The sequence below is a fragment of the Dama dama genome, chromosome 23, assembly GCF_033118175.1.
Source record: "Dama dama isolate Ldn47 chromosome 23, ASM3311817v1, whole genome shotgun sequence".
NCBI lineage: Eukaryota > Metazoa > Chordata > Mammalia > Artiodactyla > Cervidae > Dama > Dama dama.
Window position 1 is genome coordinate 26,374,780 of NC_083703.1, and position 23,087 is coordinate 26,397,866.

At 44.4% G+C, this 23,087-nt stretch overlaps 1 protein-coding gene across 16 annotated transcripts in view; it reads left to right on the forward strand.

The window, feature by feature from the left end:
• Positions 1–23,087, forward strand: part of KIAA1217 (KIAA1217 ortholog) — a 440,539-nt gene that overhangs the window by 364,154 nt on the left and 53,298 nt on the right. For 11 of the 16 annotated variants that reach the window (XM_061126199.1, XM_061126205.1, XM_061126206.1 and 8 more), the window contains 3 exons: positions 2,115–2,947; positions 21,481–21,585; positions 22,072–22,121. In XM_061126199.1, coding sequence (XP_060982182.1) covers positions 2,115–2,947; positions 21,481–21,585; positions 22,072–22,121 — 988 coding nt within the window. The remainder of the gene's footprint in view (positions 1–2,114; positions 2,948–21,480; positions 21,586–22,071; positions 22,122–23,087) is intronic. The other 5 variants (XM_061126210.1, XM_061126208.1, XM_061126209.1 and 2 more) reach the window with 1 other exon arrangement.

Here is a 23,087-nt window from a genome sequence, read left to right on the forward strand (position 1 = left end):
GCTCCCTTGGACTTACCGTGTCCAATTCCCCACAGGAGCCCAGGGTAAAATTGAACGTGAGGGATGAACTGATTGAAGGCAAAAGGAAAAGGGGACAGCAGAGGATGAGATGGTTAGACAGCATCACAGACTCAATGGACATGAATTTAGGTGAACTCTAGGAGACAGTGGCGGACAGAGGAGCCTAGCGTGTTGCAGTCCATGGGGTCGCAAAGAGCCAGACACGACTTAGTGACTGAAAAACAAAAAACTGATTGACTTTCTGATAGACCTCACCCTGAAAAAAAAATTTTTTTTTTTATCAGAATAGCTTGACATCACCAGGCTTCTCTGGTGGCTCAATGGTAAAGAACCTGTCTGCCAATGCAGGAGACGCAGGTTCCATCTCTGAGTAAGGAAGATCCCCTGGAGGAGGAAATAACAACCCACTCCAGTATTCTGGCCTGGGAAATCCCATGAACAGAGGAGCCTAGCCAGCTACAGTCCATAGGATCAAAAAACAGTGGGACATGACTGAACCACTAAACAACAACAAAAGCTCAATATCGGGAGTCTCACCTAAACATGCTTTAAGCCTACAGATGGTGCTCATGAAAACCCCAGAAAAGGAGACTGAGCTCTTTCCCCCAAGGTCTTAAAAATAACCCAGCGACTGTTGTCAGCCCTCCCCAGATGGGGACTCAATGCCAAGGAAGCTGCACCACCGAGGACTGAAATACACTCAATACCTATTTCTCAGATGCCTCAAACTGCAAAAAATTTCAGATACCTGGACACTTTCTCAGTGTGGGTAGAAGCATATCCCTCCTGGACAGAAAATCTCTGAGATGGTTAAAGCCATCCTTAGGGAAGTCATGCCCTGATTGGGCTTAAGGCATTAAACAACATCGATCCTGGAGACCGCAGTCAATGGGAAAAGAAGAAAATGAATCACACATTAAAAAGGAAAGTTGCTAAAATGTCAGGAGACTAACTGAACTTGGAACAAGGCCTTGCCAGTTGCCCTGCTGCAGATCAGTAACTCCCGGAAGCAGGCTTAAATTAGGCCCCTTTTAACTATTGTGTGGTAGGCCATTCCAGCTGTCTGCCGCGGCAGGGGAGTCCATAAATGCTAAAGCACGTAGCAGTGGCCAACTGTATTAAAACTCTGGGCACTATACTAACCTCTGTTCATGAGTTTGCCTCCGACAGGTGTACCTGTGCAACTGAAGTAGATGGTAATTCCCTTGTAGCTGTAAAAGGGTCAACCGATTTGTTTAACTTTGTCCAAAGAAATAGCACAGGAATTTAGTATATGTATTGAAAACTGGAACCAAAGCCCTAAGTTCAATTACAAAGTAGACAACATAATGCTCAGAGGTTTCATTGGGTTCAAATAGCCGTAAAGGACTGTCTAAGGAATATTCATCACCTCGTTCAGCAGAAAGTAACCAGCCAAAGGGGTCTTGGTCCCTTTTCCCACAGGACTGTGAAACAGTGATAGTGGGGAATTTTAAAAGAATTCCCTATTAGAAATAGGTTCTTGGGAATAGAGAATAACCACAGAGAAGAAGAAATTAACACCTCTCCTCTGGAGGCAGACGGGGACCTGGAAGTGTCTGACTTTACTCCCACCCCTTTTACTGTAAAAAAAAAAAAAAAAAGCTCAGGCAAGATGGTTCTTTGGGGCATGAGTCCACCATCTTCTCGGTGTGTTGACTTTCTGAATAAAGTCTCTATCCATTGCCCCAACAGCTCATCTTTTGATTATTGGCCTGTCATGCAGAGAGCAGTTTGAGCTTGGACTCGGTGACAGCATCTTTCCATCTTGCTTTTCTGCTATAGTCATCACATCCCCTTCCATGAGATTGACCCTCCTGCCTGTTTCACAGATAAGGACCCTTGTGATTTCATTGGGTCCACCTGGATAATCTTTCCCTCTCAACATCCTTAATGGGGTGTCTGTGAAGTCCTTTTTGCCATGTAAGGGAACACGGGTACAGGATATAAGGATCGGGGCACAGACACCTTGCAAGAGCCACTCTTCAGCTGGTTTCATCGGGGAAGCCACACTGAGATGTCTCTAAAAACATGAGTATCAAAGTAGATTTTCTAACTTCTTTCTTTCTTTCCAGATGCAGAGAGAAGTTGTTTATGCAAGAGGAGATGGCCCTGGTGCCTCTCGACCTGGACCCACAGCTCTCCCACCCTACGCCATTCCAAACTCTCCGCCGTCCACTCCTGTGCCCCATTCCATGCCTCCCTCTCCATCCAGAATTCCGTACGGAGGCTCCCGCCCAATGGTGGTTCCTGGTAATGCCACCATCCCCAGGGACAGACTCTCCAGCCTGCCAGTCTCCAGATCCATCTCCCCCAGCCCCAGCGCCATCCTGGAAAGAAGAGATGTGAAGCCGGATGAAGACATGAGCAGCAAGAACCTCACCATGTACCGGAACGAGGGTTTCTATGCCGACCCTTACCTTTATCACGAGGGGCGGATGAGCATAGCGTCTTCGCACGGCGGGCACCCCCTGGATGTCCCCGATCACATCATCGCCTATCACCGCACCGCAATTCGGTCAGCCAGTGCTTACTGCAACCCATCTCTGCAAGCGGAAATGCACATGGAGCAGTCACTGTACAGACAGAAGCCAAGGAAATACCCAGAGAGCCACTTGCCCACTCTGGGCTCCAAGACGCCCCCAGCCTCCCCTCACCGAGTTGGCGACCTGAGGATGGTGGAGATGCACGGTCACCATAACGCCCACGGGCCCCCCCACACGTTGCAGCCAGACAGGGCCTCGCCCAGCCGCCAGGGCTTCAAGAAGGAGCCCGGCACCTTGGTGTACATTGAGAAGCCACGGAGCACTCCAGGATTATCCGGGATTGTGGACCTGGGCCCTCCTCTAGTTGAGAAGCAGGTGTTCGCTTACAGCACGGCTACCATACCCAAAGACCGAGAGACCAGGTAAGGCGGGGAGGGTGGCGGGAGGCTGGTCGGTGCCCACCTGCTGGTGGTTTGGGCTGCTCTGCAGGAGTGGGCAGGAGAGAGCAGGAGTTAGCTGGGTGTCAGCCTTGAGCAGTGTGCCCTCTGGGTCCTGTGCTGGGTGGAGGGCGTAGGGGCGTGGGGAAGTGGGATCAGAGGTGGTTCTTGTCTGCAAAGAGTTTCTAAACCTGGTGGTTGAGTGGCATTGGCCAGTGGCCTGGCTAAAGGCAGGCAGGCAGGCCACCCCAACAAGAGAGGTCAGAATGGGCCTCCCAAGTGTGGGTCTAACAGCAGCAACATTAGTGTATATCTGAATAATTCAGAAGAAAATTGGTTAGCAGATTAGAAGAAACCATTCAGGGAAACCAGTCAAGAGCTGATCGTTATTGATCTCCCACTGAAAAGGCGGAGTGAGTGGTTCAAGTGCCCACTGTTTAAGTTGGCAGTTTGTGTTTTGGTTTTTTTTTCTTGAAGTGCAATTTTGTTTTCTCATGTGGTTTGGGGAAATGAAAAGAATGTGTCACTATCTGTCATCCAGGGTGATAAAAACATAAATCTGCATAAAATTAGGATGGTGTCGGTGTAATACTCATTTGGGAGTGGTACTGAGATCAGCAAAGTTTTTCTTGTGGATAAGATACTCTGGGTATTTAAATTTCTTTTTTAATTTACATGTTTTTGTAATTCACCAGCCTAGAACCTTCATACTACATCTTGAAAACCCTCAAATTTATAGAGTTATAGAAAAGTCGATTGTGACAGAATTTCTCTAGCCTGGATTTGTTGATGGAAGGCAATAAATATATTAATTATATTCATAAAAATCTAGGCAAAGAAATAGAGTTCAAAGGAGATTAAGCATGCAACCTGTTGTCATACAGGAATTCAGAAGGGGAGTGAGAATTACAATTCAGATATTTAGCCACTCAGTACCTTATTGGAACCTCTCTTCCCTCCTCCTCACCAAAAATGATCATATCACTTACTATTACATAACCTTGTAAAAGAGAAGGCCAAAATTGTGACTGGAATGTGAAATGTCTATCTTACTATCTTAATCACACAAATCAGAAAGTTCTGTCCTATTTGGCAGATTTTTATCCTGAAAGGGCCATCTCTAATCTGGTCACAAAAGAAAGATTCCAGGAAGATGGAAAGAGAATAAACATAAGTTTTGTGTTCCTTTTAAAGCTCTAACCTTCTCACACAATTGGAAAAAAGTAAAAAAACAGAAACAGTGACTGACTTGATTATTCAGGACAAAGAAAAATTAAGAGTCAGAAAAAGATATTCATTTTCTCTCTTCCAAAGTCCTTAGGAAGTTAAATTCTAAGAATCAAAGGAAACCTCCTATGGTCACACCTCCTGTGACCATAGAAAAGTGTATGGGATAAATACTGAGAGGTGTGGGATAAATACTGAGGCTCTTTGAACAGACCAGTGTCACAACTAGAGGGGACTCTGCCAAGATGGGCCTTAAGGGAGCCTGCACCTTGTACGTCTAAGAAAGGACAATTCATCCCCCTTGGTGGGCTGTGAGGGGCTGGTTGGGAAGTGTGTGTCCCTGATAGGATGAGACTTGTAAGAATTTCTTCCAGGAGACAAAACCTATTCATCTCCTGGGCTAGAATCCATCCTGCTCCCATCCTCCCCGCCCCCGCCCCCCCCCCACCCCCGCTGACCCACTGTGAGAGCTGTGAGCTTGATTCCACCATGTATCTCATTAAGCCATCCACACTCTGCTGATTTCCAGGCACACTTTGGACAGTGATGGTGTCTGGCTTCTCTCAGCACCTGGTTCATTGTCATGCATGCAGTTACCACATGTATGTAACTGGACATCATTGAACGCGTTTCCCAGGATTGGGTTATGGGTGGGACCAACATGAAGGCCCTCCACTATGTGGAATCGCCTCTCTGCTGCCCCCTGATCAGTCTTGAAAAATTTTAGCCTTAAGTAGTATCAGTATGGGGCTTCCCAGGTGGCACTAGTGGTAAGGAACCTGCCTCCCAGTGCAGGAGACACAAGAAACTCGGGTTCAATCCCTGGGTTGGGAAGATCCCCTGGAGGAGGGCATGGCAACCCACTCCAGTGTTCTTGCCTGGAGAATCCCATGGACAGAGGAACCTGGCGAGCTACAGCCCATAGGGTCACAAAGACACGACTAAAGTGAGTTAGTGCACACACAGCATCAGTATATTTTCAGGTCCTATGTTTCCTCAGAGGTTTGTTTTACTGAATCTCAGAAAATGCTGTGGATTTCTGTCTGACATACATGTCAGCAGCTACTTTTAGAAAATCCAGATTAGCATTTTTCTAGAATAACAAGTATTAGAAAATTTGATTAATTTTCTAAAATAAGATTAATGTTCACTTAAAATATACTGTCGTGGTCATTTCCATATTCTGACATATAGTTGTAGTTTTAGAATACTATTTTACATTTTTCAATTTTTTTCATTCTTGCAAATGTGAAATAGCAGAGAAGGAATTTTATCTCACATTTTGCCTACATGATTCCTCACCTGTTAATCAGCTTATCTCCAGTGGGTGGAACCGGAGGGTTGGCGTGCTTGCATATATGTGGGTAGGTGTGCTTGTATATTATATATGTGGGTAGGCTAGACTCCCTTCTCCTGTAACCCTAGACACACACACACACTCTTCTCTGTGTACATTTAGAGTTGCTATTACTGAAACACCTAAACATCCCCACTAACTCTACCCGGGCACATGACAAAAAGTATGTAAAGAATGATTTCTTTGGTAAAAAAGAATTGAGTCTGGACATTTTGCTGTTAGCACTCCCACCCAGCACCCCACTGTTAATTAGACAGGTTTCTTCTTCAACTGCAGTTCTAAACTCTTTTGGAAAGCTTAATGACTCAGCTGAAATGTAGTACTGCTGGGCGATAATATAAGAACACTGATGATAGCTATCATTTATTAAGAATCTCTTATTGGCCAAATGCGAGGTTAAGTAGTTTCCATACATCATATGATGTAATCATCATGACGACCCAGTGAGGTTCATACCATTGTCATCCCTATTTTACAGATGCGGAAACTGAGCTCAGAGAGGTTAAGAAACTTGCCCAAGGTCACAAAGCCAGTAAGTGGCATAGAATGTCCAGGTGCGTTAAAGAATCCATACCTTCTACCACTAGGCAGTATTCTGCCTGGTAGGTGAAGAACTGTAAGCCCCACCTTCACCCAACAGAGAAGTGAATTCGGGAGTGAATTCTAAGCATTTCAACCAGGACAAAATGCTAAGTAGCTGCTCTGAAAGGAAATTTACAATCATCAACATGGTAAAATTTGCATAATTATACTGCTAAATATATACATGTCATTTAAAATATAACTGCCCCAGCTAGTATATTAGCACAATTATGAAGCAACAGGGGAAGAAAGAAGAGAACATTCTTGGTAGATTTTATTTTGAAAAAATAAATGTGAGCACCATGTCAAAGAAAATTTTAAGAATGCCAGAAACAATTACCAAAGCACAAGATTATAGTCCACTGTCACACCTATACTGTGGTGCTATTTTAGATAAATTTAATCTGTGCAAGTATTGGTAAAGAAACTTCAGCCCCTAAGAGTCTAACTTTTAGAGTTAGAGTCTTATTAAGTGCCAAACCAATTTCTTTTGCAATTTCATGTTACTAAAAAGCAAATAAATCTGAGAGTTTCTTGCATGAAACTCTCAAGTGAAATTTTACATCTAAGATGTACAGCTACAGAAACACAGGAGGGAGAGTGGGAAATCTGTAGAGAGGCTTTCTTTGGGACACCGCTGGATTGAGATGCTTTTCCAAAGACCACATTTATGAAATAGCCCAATAACTGCAGGATGTTCGAAATCAGAAAATTTTTCTTTTTCATCTGTACTTAGGAAACTTCCAACAGTAACTTTTTTTAAACACGATTTTCTAACAGCTCTGACTTGAAGATGAATTGAAGACAAAATAATTTCACCTTGATCTTGTACTTGGTCCATGTGCCTTGATTGAGTGAATTTGGCATCTCTTTTCTTATAAAGATGCTTCCACAAAGCATCTAGTGGTGACAAATTTTATATAATAGATCTGGAAAAAACAGTGTAGAACATATTTGAGGTAGCATCCTCTTCCTGGGATGGCCATGGACTTCAAGGTAAAAGAGTGGATTATAACTGCTTTGACCTTGATGATAGTACAGTCATCCATGGGGGTTGTTTCTGGGAGCCCGTGGGTACCCAGATCCACAGGTTTCTTATTTGTAGTTCAGTCGGCCCTGCACATCCATGGTTCCATATCTGCAGATTCAGTCAGTTTGCAAAATTCAATCTGCAGTTGGTTGAATCTGAGGAAGCAAAACCTGTGAATATGGAGGGCTGACACTAATTCTCAAGTCTGAGCTTCTGGAAAGAAAATGACCTTGAAAAAAAAAAGAAAATGACCTTGAGTAATAAGGTGGTTTTACCCAGATGATCTCCCATCAGCAAGGACTCTTAAGAAGACAGTGGGTCCATGTGACTTTGAGGCCCAGTGCCAGGGAGATGGTGTGTGACAGATGACAGGAGGCATGAGGCTCTGTCTTCCCAAGGTTATAAAATTACTTCATTAAACAGCATCATTATCCCTACCCATGGCACATAAAACAGCCCTTAAGAATTGTAAAACTCTTAAGACATTTATGTTTTGCTATTTTCTATTTATAGTTTAGCTCATATAATGTGAAATACATCAAAATCACACTCAAAATTCAAAGGTGCTCATTGCAAAGTGACTAATAGCTCTCCTTCCAAATGTGTGACAGATTCCTCCTAATATAATGTTTTTCAACACATGGTAAACTTGAACTGAGATCATATTTTTAACACTATTCTGCACTGACAATAGCTAAATTCAACAAAACTAGTTAAGAATGCACTTGGGAGCAAATTTTTGCCTGTCTGGGCATCTGTATGTGGAGAAAAAGAAGCTACAAGAGGTCTGCTGTGATTTCTAAAGCTTTGCAGATTTCCTGCCTTAGAAAAGGAAAGAAAATATCTATGTACAGGAGGGAGCCTGCAGCCTAACTGGTAGCTTGTGTCTGTTCTTAATCACTTTACATTGCTTTCCATTTTGTGAGCATTGAGTATCTTTTTTTATTTTTTCTAACTGGAGTGTAGTTGCTTTACATTGTTGTGTTAGCTTCTGCTGTACATCAGAGTACATCAACCACACGTGTACACACATCCCCTCTTCCTAGGGTTTCCTTCTCGTTCAGGTCACCATGGAGCACTGCGTAGCGTTCCCTGTGCTCTACAGAAGGTTCACATCAGTTACCCATTTTATACACAGTAGCAATAGTGCATGTATGCCAATTCAAGTATCACCCTGTTGGTAGCTTTGAGGGATAGGACACATCTTTGGTTTACCAGCTGACTGAGTCAAAGTCTAAATTCAGATTTGTGTCATTTTAAAATGTTCAGTGCCTGGCAGACCTTTGGAGACTTTCTAAACTGTGTTATGTATCCTGCTAGAGGGATGAATCTGAATGATGGAAAAAAGAATGATTGTTTTTTTTTCCTTTTGAATGTATAGTCAGAGAGGAGCCACGTCAGTTGTCTCCTGAGTATCTGGTTGGCCAAAAAGTTCATTATCTTATGGAAAAACTTGAACCTTTTGGCCAACCCAATAATTAGACTTGGGATCTTCCCAGAGCAGGGTTTCTTCGCGTCTGCACTCTTGATATTTTGGGCCTGTCCTGTGCGTTCTGGGATGTTTATCAGCAGCTCCAGCCTTCCCCCGTCCCACCCACTGCTCGGCAGTATCCGAGTCCCCAGTCATGACAACCAAAGATGTCTCCAGAAGCTGTCAAATCCAAAACATGGATCTTGACAATTATTACTTCAGTCCTACCCTTACCTCTTGGTAAAGCGGCTTCATTATTGTTAGAACTTGCTATTGTCACCTTGGTTCAATCAACCTATGATCAACCCTTTACTGATAGGCAGTAACTTGTCATGTTTACGAACGTGATCTCCAAAGCCATGTAGCCTGAGTTCAAGTCCCTGTTCTGACACTTGCTAGCAATTGGAAGTTTGACAGATCACTGAGTCTTGCTCTGCCTCAATTTGCTCATCTGTAAAATGGAGATAATCATAGCACCTACCTCATACAATGGAACAGCTCATTACAATTAAGTGCCGTGTGCCCCCCACCCCTCCAGCATAGAGTAAGTGCTGGAGAGGTCCTGCTTTGAGCAAAGTACTCTACTAATGCTACTAAGCTCGAGATTAATATACAGAGATAGCGAGGACAAAAGACTATACTGGAGGAAGCAGGGGGACAATTGTTAAATAGAATACCAGGAAAAGCATAAAGCAGGTAGGGGGCACAGGAGAGAGTAGACATGAGCATGCACAAAGAATGGAATTAGCTGGGATTAAACATCAAAATGAGAATGTTGAGAGTATCAAAGCCACTTTTAAGTCCCTTTCAGGAGAGTAGTGGGGGTTACACATTGACTTGAGTCCAGGAGCTAAGAGACAAGCCAGGATGACAGCATCTTTTTCAAATTGCACCCGAGCAGTATGACTGATGATAAGGACACCTAACCAGGTAGAGCTGAAGTTATTAGGTTATCGGATGCCTGTTTTGATGCCTAATGGTGCCTGACCGATTCAGCTGTTGTCTGAATTGCTTTCTTGTGTAGCTCTAATTAGGGATCAATAAATGTTTATTGAGCTTCTCTTTATGTACTTAGCTGGGGACTGCATGCTTTGCAGAAACTTAGATATGTCCCCACCTGCAAGGAATACGAGCTGGGAAGATAGTCATAAAACATTAAAAGCATATTATAAGCATGTAAGCTATGCCACAGTTCAGTGCAGGAAGCTCTGGAGCCACAGATGTGCATTAAATTACTGGTTTTTTAAGAACAGCCGCAACAATAGGATTGCAATCATAGGTGATGCTCAGAGCTGATCTTTTTGTCATCCTAAGAAAGGCAAGGTCTCCCAGTGAAGCAGAGAAAAAAGAGGAGGATGTGCAACTCACTCAGGGGGAAGTGTCTTTCCCCTAGGCTGGAGCTGCACAGGGAGATTTGCTCCCAGCATCTCCAAGTTCTGCTGGAAAGTCAGGACACGTTTTCCTTGAAAACAATGAGGAACAATGAAAGGACTAATAATACACTGTAGGTTAAAGAGGCTTGCATGGGCCAGCTGGAGATTCAACCACCGTTTATTCCAAGTTCTAAACAATGAAAGTAGGAGAAAACTTTTCAATTACAAGCCTGCCATAATTTGGGGACGGCTTGTACGTAATTAATTCCAAAGAAGTAATACAGAGAGTAATTGCTATGAATGCAGAACTGGGAGCACTTCCCTGAACTTAGGCTGGGCTGGATGCTTTCATGAGAATACCGACTAAGATGGGCGCGCATTTAAGGAATTTACATAATGGAATGAAAAGATACCATTTGGAAAGACAGATTGATCTGTATCCAGAATTTGCTGTATCTCTCCCATTATGCTACCAAGAAAAATGACATCTGGATTTGATGTCTTGCCAGTTTCAGATTACAGAGGTGCTGAGAAATTGAATTACGACTTCATTCACAGGAATATAGCTTTATGGATAAGTAATATTTGCTAGTCATTCCTTAGACTACTGAATTCAGTCAAGAGCTGTCTGATAAACATCATATTCAACCAACTGACAAATGTCTGAAGACAGCCCTACTCTTACCCAGGGGATACTGTATCAAAAATACCAGTGGAAGGACTGTCGAAAAGCTCTCACAAACCAGTTTCTCAAAAGGGAAAGCCGTCACCTGCCACTAATTAGATGACATTAAAAATGTACCCCTGCATCTTCCTTGAATATTCATGAGATGCTGTCAGTCAGATGCCTTAGGTCTGAAACCAGAAACTAAGAACAACCTAAACTCTGTGAGACTCAGATAAGCCCCTTTCCTTGCCGACTAAAACCTCTTTCTTCAAAGAGAAGAGGAATACATGTGTAGGTTCAGCCTGGCAAGGTTAAAACTCCCTGCAGGTTCCGTGTGGCTGCACCCCCACCTGTCTAAGTAGCCTGATGGCCCAGTGGCTGGGTAATCACTCCGGGGCCGCCAGTATGTCCCAACCATCCAGCCTCTCTTGGGAGTAGTTGTCCCAGTGTCTGATGGAGTTCACAGAGATTACACTTGTCCTTATTTTAATTGGGGACTTTATTAATAAATAAAGTGATTCAGAATTGTAGCCAGGTGTAAGCATTAATCACTGCAGATGGTGACTGCAGCCATGAAATTAAAAGACGCTTACTCCTTGGGAGGAAAGTTATGACCAACCTAGATAGCATATTAAAAAGCAGAGACAGTACTTTGCCAACAAAGGTCCGTCTGGTCAAGGCTATGGTTTTTCCAGTGGTCATGTATGGATGTGAGAGTTGGACTGTGAAGAAAGCTGAGCGCCAAAAAATTGATGCTTTTGAACTATGGTGTTGGAGAAGACTCTTGAGGGTCCCTTGGACTGCAAGGAGATCCAGCCAGTCCATCCTAAAGGAGATCAGTCCTGGGTGTTCATTGGAAGGACTGATGCTGAAGCTGAAACTCCAATACTTTGGCCACCTCATGCGAAGAGTTGACTCATTGGAAAAGACCCTGATGCTGGGAGGGATTGGGGGCAGGAGGAGAAGGGGACGACAGAGGATGAGATGGCTGGACGGCATCACCAACTCGATAGACATGAGTTTGAGTAAACTCTGGGAGTTGGTGATGGACAGGGAGGCCTGGCTTGCTGCGATTCATGGGGTCGCAAAGAGTCGGACACCACTGAGCAACTGAACTGAACTGAAGCGTTAATTTGAACTTCCAAAAATTGTGGGTCTGAAAAAGTCTGTGTTGACTCTTGTAGGGTCAATGTGAATTGCCAGTAAACACCTCCTCTCTCTCCCTGTCTGTCTCTGGAGCTGAAGGGATCTAGTCTTTTTTAAAACCATTAAGAATTTATTGAAGTAGAGTTATTTACAATGTTATGTTGATTTCCACTCTACAGCAAAGTGATTCATATTCTTTTCCATATAGTTTATCAGAGGGTATTGAATACAGTTCCCTGGGCTATATAGTAGGACCCTGTTGTTTATCCATCCTATATATAATAGTTTGCACCTGCTAATCCCAGACTCCCCTATCCATCCCTCCCCCAACCTGCCTTTGCTTTGGCAGCCATAAATAGTCTGTTCTCTACGTCTGTGAGTTTATTTCTGTTTTGTAGATAAGTTCATTTGTGTCATATTTTTTTACCAATTATTTATTTAGCTGCACTGGGTCTTAGCTGCAACACATTGGATCTTTACTGCCCTGTACAGGATCTTTTAATTGCAGCTTGTGAGATTTTTAGTCACTGCATGTGAACTCTTATTTGCAGCATGTGGGGTCTAGTTCCCTGACCAGGGATCAAACCCAGGCCCTCTGCACTGGGAGCATGGAGTCTTAACCACTGGCCCACCAGGGAAGTCCCGGTGTTGTATTTTAGATTCCATGTACAAGTGATATCATATGGCATGTCTTTCTCTGTCTTACTTCACTTAGTATGATAATCTCTAGGTCTATCCATGTTGCTGCAAAAGGCATTATTTCATGCTTTTTTTTATGGCTAAGTAATCTTCTGTTATACACTATATATGTGCCATGACTTCTTTATCCATTCATTTGTTGATGGATGTCTAGGTTGCTGCCGTGTCTTGGCTGTTGTGCAGAGTGCTGTTATGAACATCAGGGTGCATGTATCTTTTCAAATTAGAGTTTTTGTCTTCTGGATCTATGCTCAGGGAGTGGGATTGCTGGATCATATAACAACTCTGTGTTTAGTTTTCTAAGGAACCTCTGTACTGTTTTCCAAACTGGCTACACCAATTTACATTGCCACTAACAGTGTAGGATGAAAGGATATAATCTCTTAATTGCAGACTTTAAGAAGGAGAAACAGGACAATTCTCAAAGGACCAATGAGGGCTACTTCTCTGATCAAATGCTGTTTTCACTATCATGTAGCTCAGGGTTTCTCGGTCTTTGTAATAAAGGCCGGGTGTCCTGACACTTCCAACAAACACAGGGATCTAAGAAGATAAGAGAGAGAAACATGAGCGAGGCCAAGTATAGGAAATGCCTTCCTCCTTTTCCCTAAGAATCATTATCTTATTCTTTGCAGTCCACCTTGAGATTTTGCAGATCAAAAGCAAGTACAAAAAGAGACGTGCACCCCAGTGTTCACTGTAGTACTGTTCACAAGAGCTGCACCATGGAAACACCCTAAATGCCCAACAGAGGAATGGATACAGATGTGGTACATATGTGCAGTGGAATGTTACTCAGCCACAGAAAGGAATGAAATTGGGTCATTTGCAGAGATGCAGATGGACCTAGAGAGGGTCATACAGAGTGAAGTCAGTCAGAGAGAAAATATCGTATAACATGTAGAATCTGAAACACTTAGTACAGATGATCTTATTTACAAAGCAGAAATAGAGACGTAGAGAACAAATATATGGACACCAACGGGGAAAGGAGGGGAATAGGATGGATTGGGAGATTGGGACTGATACAGATACACTATTGATATCCTATATAGAGTAGATAACTAATGAGAACCTGCTGTAGCACAGGGGCCGCTCCTGAGTGCTCTGTGGTGACTAATGGGAAGGAAATCCAAAAAAGAAGGGATGTACACACACACACACACAAACACACACACACACATACACACATATATATCTGATTCACTTTGCTGTACATAAGAACTAACACAACATTGTAAAGCAAATATACAATAAAAAATATTTTTTAAAGCAGGTGGGAGTGGGGAGCTTCCTTCCATAACCCCCTTAGGGTCACTCAAAAGACTGTCTCCCCATAGCTTTTGACACTCATTGAAGGTCAAATACAGGCCTGTGATCAGATAGCCAGAATAGGAACAAACAGCTATTCATTCTGGTTTGTACCTGTACTGGGGAAAAAAAAAAAATGTGACTTCCAGAGCAGGAATATTAAAAATTGCCCTCAGGTAAGAGAAAGAAAATGCAAAGTGGGTGATTTCATGAGGCAGGGTGTAGGCTTGCCCTGGGGAGCAAGGGCGCTCACCAGGGAAGTGGAGCCTCGCCCCAGACAGTGGGTGAGTCACGGGAGGCGGCCCAGAGCCTAGCTGGGAGCACTGGATGGGGCGGGGGTGGGGGGCAGGTGACCAGCTGAGTTTTCGTACATTCTGCCCCTCGGTCCTTGTTGAACAGGAAGCCTCAGTGTCCTTGTTGTAACCAGGGGATAGCAGCTAGGGTTCTACTTGGCATCTAGATGGCAACAGAACCTCCTCTGGATTCTGTTGACATAAAAACGGGTATTGAATCACCTTGGGAACTGCAGAGTTCTCCATAAATAAGAGACCTTGTGTATGTGGCAAATTAGATAGGAGGGGATTTTGAGGGAGAATGGCTATATGTATATGTATGGCTGAGTCCCTTTGCTGCCCACTTGAAAACTATCACAACAACATTGTTAATCGGCTGTATTCCAGAAGAACATAACAAGTTTTTTAAAAGAAACACCAGACCTTGTGACCTAACACGGCGAAGCCATAGCCCCTTCGCCCAGAGGAGCAATGTGTGCGGACCATTTGGGGACGGTGTGTTTAAAAGCTGACTTCGGACTGTGTTCTGGTCTCAGCCAGAGTGGCCCGCCCTGAAAGTAGGTTGTGAAATAGATTAAAGGCAACCTGGAGTGTTTCCAGGTGCAGTGCTGTACTGGGCAGAACCCTCTCTGAATGGGTGATCCTACCACACACAGGCCTAGGTGTGGCTGAGCTTTGCACAGCCTCCGGGCCCATCACCTTTTTTTTTTTTTTTTTTTCCTTCTTTTTTTCCTTTGCTTCGGTCGAGATCACCAAACCACAATGGAAAGAAAACTGTGGGGGTCTAAAGTAAGTTCCCTCCAACTAGAAAATTGTGTGAGTCTAGAATTTTGTGTCTGGCAGGATGCAGTTCTTGTTGGGTTACGGGGGTAAGAGAAGGGGTGCCTCTTTTTAATAAGGAGTGCAAGCCCCTTGGGGGAAGACAGGCGCTGTTTCCTCTGTGTGCCACGTTCATTCAGCCTCTTATGTTCCCTGCCATGAACTCGTTCACTGGCTTCCTGTGTTCAGACTTGCTGGGGCTTTTCCTGACTCTGAACTCCTGTCTTCCCATCTCGGGTGTGACTCTTTCATCCAGTACTTGGGCTGAAAGTCCTGGTGTCTTGTCGTTGGTCACACGCCACACTGGACACCAGAGGATGCTTGCAGATCTGTATCCAAAGATGCCTTGATGCTCCAGCCATTGCTGTCAACCTCACTGCCACCACGCTGGTCCATTTCGTCTCATCTCTTCCGCTCCTCAGACAGTCAGGAGCAAAGCCATACCAGCGGAGAGACAGCGAGGTTGAGAAAGAGGTCAGGACAGGGGAGAGTATGAGAGGAGTCTGCTGGGTAAACAGCAGGAAAATTAAAAGGAACTTGCAGACAGTACTGATGGCAGGGGATGAAGGGGGAAAGGCCAGCGTGCAGGCACAGAGCTGGTTTGTGTTACCAGGAGAACAGAAGACACTAAAGTTTATTGTTCTTTTTTTGTGTGGGGGGGGGTGTGCTGTGCCAAGTCTTAGTTGTGGCACACAGGATCTTCCATCTTCATTGTGGCATGTGGCATGTTTTAGTTGCAGCACATAGAATCTTCTTGTTGTTACATGTGGAATCTAGTTCCCCAACCGGGGATTGAACCCAGGCCCCCTGCATTGGAAGCTCAGAGTCTTAGCCACTGGACCACCAGGGAAGTCCCCAAAGATTGCTGTTTTTAAAGACGCTTTTGGAGTTTTCACATCCAGAATGTAAAGTCATACTGAGTAAGGATTTAAGGTCAGGGAATGTCTGAAGAAGAGTTTGAGACCTGTGGTGCCAACTTGCTGAAAGGGTTAGCAGTGTGGATACTGAAGCTCCATAAGGTGATGGTCCGGGGTGTGGCAGACAGGAGGCCAGCTTTCTGTGCTGAAGTCACCCAAGGATGTGAGGGAATTTCCTGAGTGCTGGTAGGGACTTGAAGGATGAGTAATGCAGAACTCAGAAGCAGGGGAGATGTGGAGGGTTTGGACAGATGATGGATTGAAGTGATAAAGGGAAAGCAGAAGAGCCCTAGTCTCCTTTCTCCATGAGCAGAGGGCAAGGGAGAGATAGCAGCCTTCAATGTCAGGGTTGTAGATAGTACTTCTTCATGGCCTTCTGTGTGCCCAGTCCTCCTCCTCTAAGGACTAAGGATGCAAACAAAGATACACAACATGGTCAGTATCCCTAAGGAGCATGTAGTGGTACCCAGACAGTGCCATGACCTCCGAGATACTTACAGGTACATGCCATGGTCGCCCCACTCAGATATCACCAACTCCATCAATATCCTGAATAAATCTAGGTGTTTCCATGAGAAGTTTTATTTACTGGGCATTTTTGGAAGAGTGTCTTCAGTTACTGGCTCTTTCACCAAAAGGTTAACATTGGGCAGAAGAACTGAGTTCTTGGCTCAGAGTCCTTTATTTAAAGCTTTACCACAAATTCAGATCATTTGAATTCCAGTGCTCTGTTGACCTCATCTAAAAACAGTGTCTTTAATAACTCTGGTATTTTTTCCTCTCATGCCAAAGCATCAGGGCATGAACAAACAAGGGCACAGCCTTGCTTTAAACCTGTTCACTCTTCGGTTCTGGAATACGCTGTTGGCACTGCCAAGATGAAAGGGTTTTCATCTTGGGATGAAAGGTTTTCTTGGGAGCCCTTAGATTGCTCCCAAGAAAAAAAATGGACTTTGTGAGAGGAAGGTATTGCTTAAGGATGATTATACCTGATTCACTGCTGTGTCTGCGGTGGCTCACGTGGCACCTACCACATATTAAGTGCCCAGAAATGTCTGTTGGTGACTCATTGACCATTTATAACTTTCTGGGGGGAGAGAGATAACAAGGAATGAGCAGGAACCAGAAAAAAAAAAATCATAAAATACTAGAACTAGAAGTGAACAGCGACCCACCTAGTTAGTAGTCTCAGAAAGCCAGCCCTGGTTACTGCAGTTGATGCTGAGTATCCTGTACCACCAGGTTCCAAGGTTAGTAGCTGGTTGCCAAGGTGAATGCAGACGGGGAGTTTAGGCACATCAGCTTGGTAGGCTGGTATCAGCCAGCTCCCGACACTTTTTTTTGGATATTTAAAAACATATCCTTAAGGATTCATTATAGGGGAATTACCAGTCTCATAGTACTTGGTTTTTAATAGCCATTCATTTACCTAGATGCACAATGATAAAGGCTTACTTCAGGCTTAACGAGGCCTCGGTCAGTCCAAAGACAAGTCCCCAGTCACAAAACGTTGAATCAAAAACTTGTATGAATGGATATGCTCATTAAAAATATCTCCCCGGATGCAGATTTTTTTTTCCTTCCCTTTCCTAGACTCTGTGGAGAGCAGACCACAAGCTGTCTGCGTTTTGCTCCGTCTTCACAGACAGACGGACTTGCAGGAAGGCTGGCTGTAGCAGCAGGAATTTAATACTGAGATCAGCACTTTCTCTGGATTGGATTTGAATTTTTTATTAATATTATGCTTGAGCCCCAAGAAGATTCATTGAGCCAAGCTGACTTATAACACTAAATGACTAGTTAACCGTACATACTAATCACATAAATATGGTTTATGGAATGAAATAAAATGGTCTATGAAATCACTTTTAAGCCATCTTTTCAACAGTAATTATACCCACCCTGGAATACCTTAAACCAAGTGATATTGGCAAGAATTAGCTTGAGCATCTTTAATATTCTAATGATTATCATACAAAATTGCCACTGCAGTGAAATGACAGGGTTGTTTTAATTTCTCTTCTTCCACTGCATTTCTCTTTCTTCCCCCTTTCACATTTAAAACATACTTCATAACATTTCATCATGGGAGAAGGCTGCCGAAGTTTCCAGTTGCTGTAATTTAGTTAAACCATAAAATTGTTTCCAGATTACCAGCCATGAAATGGAAAGACAATCCTATTTATGAATTTATAAATCAGATAATCTCCTTCAAATGAATCCTGAAACCAGAAACACTTTGATGATTAAACAGGAGGGAAAAAGTTTTCTCATTACCATGTGTCAAAAGAATTGTATTTTTGCAAAGTGGTTTTGGCCAAGACAGTGGAACACGCGTGTGCAATCCGTATGCACAGCGCCTGGGGCGTGCACTGTCTCCTGGGCACGGGGAGAGAACCGCTCCCTCCTTGGCCGTCAAGCTCAAGTGTTCCGAGCTCTCCACGTTCTGATAGATCCTATCTCCTTCCTGGTGACCCCACTGGTGACATAGCCTGGAAGAGGCCACCCAAGGAGCTCCTGTCCTCACAGATGCAAACAGAAGGACACGTATGTGAGTATCTGGACGGAATGCAGGGTTTTCGCTCCAAAACATCTAGACCCTCATCCCAGGCAGGTCTGCAGGCTCCGTCCACGTCATTCCTAGAAGTCAGGAGAGTGGGGTGCCGTTCAGGGGTTTTCTTTCTCTTCACCCTAAAAGCATTGTCTGGGGTAAGAACGGTGAGAGGCCGAGTACCAACTGCGCCACGGAGGATGCCAAAGGCATGGAGGAAGCCCTGTGGGTGCCTCTCTGAGAGGACTCATCTGTGCCGTACCATTCTGCAGTTCTCACCATGGTGATGAATCTGCTGAAGATCAAAGTCCTGAGTCTGGGTTGATTCTGGTGATTTGTTAGACCAGGTCATGATAGCTGGTGACCAGAGAGGGACCAGAGAGAACACTGATGTAGCCCTAGTCAGCACTGTGCCTACGCCAGCACTGGAATCCATCTGCCCTTTCTCTCCCCCACAGACTCCTGCTTATTCTCTGTAGCCATGGGCTTACCTACTGCTAACATCTCTTGATATTATTGTCTCCTGGGGGCAGTTAGTTTGTCCCCATGCCTTTGTATCCTGCACTCCAGCTTCAGAGAATCCATTAAGCCTCCTCCTAACCAAAAGAATGTCCTGCCACTTTGTAAAAATATCTATTTAATTACTTGGCTGCATTGGGTCTTAATCGCGGCAGGTGCGGCATGAGGACCCTCTGAGTTCTGGCATATGTGATCTAGTTCCCATGCTGGCTTTTAGCATAGGGACCTAGTGCCCAGACCAGGGATTGAACTTGGGGCCCCTGTGTTGGGAACATGGAGTCTTAGCCTCTGGACCATGACGGAAGTTCCTGCTTTCCCACTTGAAAAGAAAAGAAACCCTTTGCATTTGTCTAGGATTGAATAAGAGGGGTAAACTAGTGCCTCTCAAGGTAGTTCTGAGAGCACCCCTGCTCTAAGGGTCATGAGTTTGGCTTCCAGCATTACCATGGGAAGACGGGGGATTCTGAACAATGTCCACCCGGAATGCCTGTGTGTGTATGCCCCACACTTGGAGATCAGCTACTACCCCATCAGTCCTAAGGTGCTGTGCAACTTGGGTTCGATAAACTTGGGATCGCCATTGGGTGTTTATTAACCTGTTTTCTTTCTTTTTCTTTTTATATTTATTAACTATTTATTTGACCATGTCAGGGTCATAGTTGCCGCACGCGGGAGCACCATTGCGTGATGTGGGATCTTTTGTTGCAGCCCATGGACTCCCTAGTTGTGGCACATGGGCTTAGCTGCTCCATAGCAGGTGGGATCTTAGTTCCCCAACCAGGGATTGAACCTGCATCCCTTGCATTTGCAAGGTGGATTCTTAACTATTGGACCCCCAGGGAAGTCCCTAACCTGCTTTCTTGAGTGGGATTTCTTACTAATTTTCCTCTTTGCCCCATGCACAGCTTTATGACAGACAGGACGCTGAGAACACACACATAACTGAAAATGCTCACAAGCTCAGAGGTTTAAAACACTTGGAAAGTCACTCCAGGTAGACGCATATCTCTGCTCACTGAGAGAGATCCTACTACTTATAATTCTCACCCCCTGGCCCCACCCCATGGTGGATTGACAACCATTAATCCTCCAGACTGCATGACTTACATCCTAGAAACTCAATATTGTGACACAACCATTTATTTTAAACTAAAGAAAAAACTGCATGGAATTCTGAAGTCAGAAGCTTGTAATTGTGAAATGAATCTCAGTGTTTTCTACATCACTGAGAGTTATATTCCAAAGGTAAAGTGCAAAGCCAAAAAACTGTATGAGCAAAATTACTCTTGAAAATCCTCTTACTTGCCTTGAAGTTCAAGATACAGATGTAGCATCTCTTGTGAAGTCCAACATAACCAGTTGTTTTAAGTGAAAGAACGGACCACCATGACCTTTTCCGTTGGGTACCAGATAAAGTGGTTGACTTGTGTTTAAAAGCCAGTGTCTGAATGTGCAGTTTGTCACCCAGGAACCTTTACCATTGCTCACACTCCAAGAGGCCCGTGGGACTGAGACACCCCCCACCCCCAGAGAAGAGTGGGGGCTGCTTCTCTGTCTCGGGCTGGGACTTGACACTTCCTGATTAGGGTACGATGGTAGTCCAGGCAACCACACTGTTCTAATTCTTCTTCTGTCTTTTACTCTCTTGAACTACTGAGCAAGAAGAACTGAATTTATGTGCCGTGACTTGTGTGATGGCTCTGTCCTTAGCACAGGTCGCTCTGTGGTGGTGACTCTGTAATGTGTTGGAAATAACGGTGATAGTTGCTCTGACCATACAGAAATGTGAGCCTGTTTCGGAAGCCAAATGAATCATGTGTAGCCTTGGAGAGCCTTGAACAGAGAGGTGTGGTATCTGTGCATGATTTAAAAACTGAGAACTGTTTTCATTCGTTGTCTTGAGATAACCAAGTTGGTGGGGGTAATTGTTTTCCTGCTGAATCCGTAAAAGCCCTCTGATTCCTATGGCATTGATTTGAGGACCCTCTGCCTTCTAGTGTGAAGACACTGATTTCAATCACACTTTCCCGTGCTCTCAAGAGACAGTTACCTGTGTACTCTTGGGCTGTGCAGCAAGTCCTACTCCGGGCACACAACAAGCGTCTCCATCATTCACACCAAAACCGGCAACCTTGGAATGAGCACAGCTTGAAAGTGAAAGTGTGTGTTCCTGGCCCACTCCCTCCCCCGACTGGCCTGGGACCCCTCTGGTGCAGAGGACTAATAGCAAAAGCAGGGCAGGAAGGCTCAAAAGCACAAAGATGCACAAAGAGAATTATTTCCAAGGGAGAAGCTTTTCTGTTTTCCATGAGGCCTCTGCTGATCTCTCCAGGGTCTTTTTAGTAAGATCATTGGGTCAGTACTCATCTCTGACCATCAAATCTCAAACTCGGCGGGGATTTGCAGGCTTGTTGGTTTCTGCAAGCCAGGTGGGGCTGAACTTTGGAGGCCTGCTCGGTGGAGGTGGAACCTTTATAACCCTCAGATGATCACTGCCCTCGACAAACCAGTCCGAAAGTCAACACAGCTTTAACAAACAATTCTCTTGTTTTACAGAGAGAGAATGCAAGCCATGGAGAAACAGATTGCCAGTTTAACTGGCCTTGTTCAATCTGCGCTTTTTAAAGGGTCCCTTACAAGTAATAGCAAAGATGCCTCTAGGTAAAAAGAAGAAAGCAACCCGATTCAAAATTAATTCAATCTGTTTCTCTTTAATGATTAAGATCATTCATTCATTCCAATCGTTTTCTTGTAATCATTTCAAGGCTGAAAATATCCACGTCTCTATGAATCATGGTTTGTTTGTTTGTCTGTCTGTTTCCGGTAATTCTTGGTCGAAGGTAACACTTTGGCCCAAGAAGGGTAAATGGGCTTCCCAGTGCATGTGGCTTTGTGGACCACTGCGCAGTGCCTGCCACCGCCCTCTGCACATCTCCACACCCTCCATCAGCTGAAAGTCATGAGTGCGCCTCCGCTGCACCCCTGGGAAGCCTTTTCCATTCCGGCCAAAAGTGGTGCCGATGCTGGAATACCTTCATTGCTTAATACCATCACTAGCTGCCGCTGATTGCTTGGAATAGTGAATGGAAGCGGGGAAGAAAAGCATTTTGGAAACTACAGAGCTGACTCTCTTTTTCTTTCCTTCAGCGAGAAAATGATGAAAACCACAGCCAGTAAGAACCAAACAGATGGTGCAGGTAAGTGTTCTTCAGACCCACAGGAGGTCTGGGAGCTGCCTTTGATGGGGCTGGTTTGCTTCTAGACCTATTAACCTCTCCCTACGTTACCTGTGTAATTAATTCGAGGTGGGGTTTGGGACTAAGCCATTTCGTCCTCTCCCTTCCATCTTCAGTTATTCACTTCCTCATTCATTTATTCATTGATGAGGTTCTATACTCAACAAACACTTATGTGCCTGGGACTGGGTAAGGACAGTGGGCAACCTAGGACAGGGCTGCCTACCCACTAATCCAGCGCAGAAAATGGATCTGGGACAGATCATTGTATGGTGAAAAGTGAAAGTGAAAGTCGCTCAGTTGTGTCCAACTCTTTGCCACCCCATGGTCTATGCAGTCCATGGAGTTCTCCAGGCCAGAATACTGGAGTGGGTAGCCTATCCCTTCTCTAGCAGATCTTCCCAACCCAAGGATCGAACCCAGGTCTCCTGCATTGCAGGTGGATTCTTTACCTGCTGAGTCCCCAGGGAAGCCCAAGAATCAAACCAGTGTCTAAACATTAAGAAAAAGTGCAGGATGTACAGACAAGCAGTAATAAAAACACAATGGTCCAGAACCTATGGGATGACATACCATCTGCTGTCGCTTTCATCCTTGGTTTATATCCCTGAGGACAGGGCAGCTGGATTGTACTTGGCATCATGAGTTTCCCAACAAAAAATAATGGAAAGCTGATACATAAAATTCAGACCCTTAAAAAAAAATAACTTCTGTTTTTTTTTTAATCAAGAAGAGAAAATCATTGGCTTCATAATTGGCTTGATATAATTATGTAGGCTCATCTACTGGATATTCAACAAAGTAAATTTTAAAAAGCAGGATGAATGTTTAACCATCAGGGCTGGCCTTGACCAGGGCCATTTCTCTGGGGGAAGTGACACAAACTGAAGCCAAAGGGATGAGGAGGGAGAGGAGGAGACACCCAGG